General features: G+C 43.6%; 1 protein-coding gene across 1 annotated transcript in view; it reads right to left on the bottom strand.

Annotated features, from left to right (window-relative positions):
• LOC107744207 (E3 ubiquitin-protein ligase TTC3-like) overlaps nt 1-629 on the bottom strand; it is a 45,264-nt gene that overhangs the window by 14,083 nt on the left and 30,552 nt on the right. Inside the window, 1 exon segment of the mRNA XM_016557730.1 lies at nt 416-484. Within this exon segment, the coding sequence (XP_016413216.1) occupies nt 416-484 (69 nt within the window).

Raw genomic sequence — 629 nt, 5'->3', positions numbered from 1 at the left:
AAAGCAAGCGCGTTTATCCACAGTGGAGAGAGCGCGTGTGCACATGGTTGCCAGGTTGACAAAGATAAGTAGCACACTTGGCAGATATTTCCGTATTGCGCAAGTGTGAAGCTCTGTTTTGGGGATTACGTCTCTTTATATCAGGCAACCCAGTTGTTTTCCTCTGCGGCCAGGTTAAACCTTGTTGTAGCCTATATATGTTCTATTCATTCTTTTTTAGAAACCTCGCACTTTTCTACTCAATTTTAAACGTTGTAAAATTTTAAACAAATTAAGTGCGGTCCACTGCTGCACACGTGCTACAATATCGATACAGGGCCAGCTGTATCTATACTCGTATCGTCAAATCTCTGTGACGATACATCGTCGTATCGATATTTTGAACACAGCACTAATAACAGGTGTTCAGACTCACCTGACATCCAGGAATCGTTCCAGTTCTGCCTGATACTCTTTATTCTTCACACTGATGTCTCTGGTGTAACTACAGAAAACACACACAGCTTCATTCAGCCGTAAAACAGCAGCTCACATGACTGTGTGTGTGTGTGTGTGTGTGTGTGAGAGTGTGTGTGAGTGTGTGTGTGTGTGAGAGTGTGTGTGTGTGTGTGTGAGTGTGTGAGAGAGTG

This window comes from Sinocyclocheilus rhinocerous, unplaced genomic scaffold (genome assembly GCF_001515625.1).
Source record: "Sinocyclocheilus rhinocerous isolate Xijiao unplaced genomic scaffold, SAMN03320098_v1.1 scaffold2753, whole genome shotgun sequence".
NCBI classification, from domain to species: Eukaryota; Metazoa; Chordata; class Actinopteri; order Cypriniformes; family Cyprinidae; genus Sinocyclocheilus; species Sinocyclocheilus rhinocerous.
The sequence above is the reverse complement of the archived record's forward strand: the minus strand, read 5'-3'. Positions and strand labels throughout refer to the sequence as shown.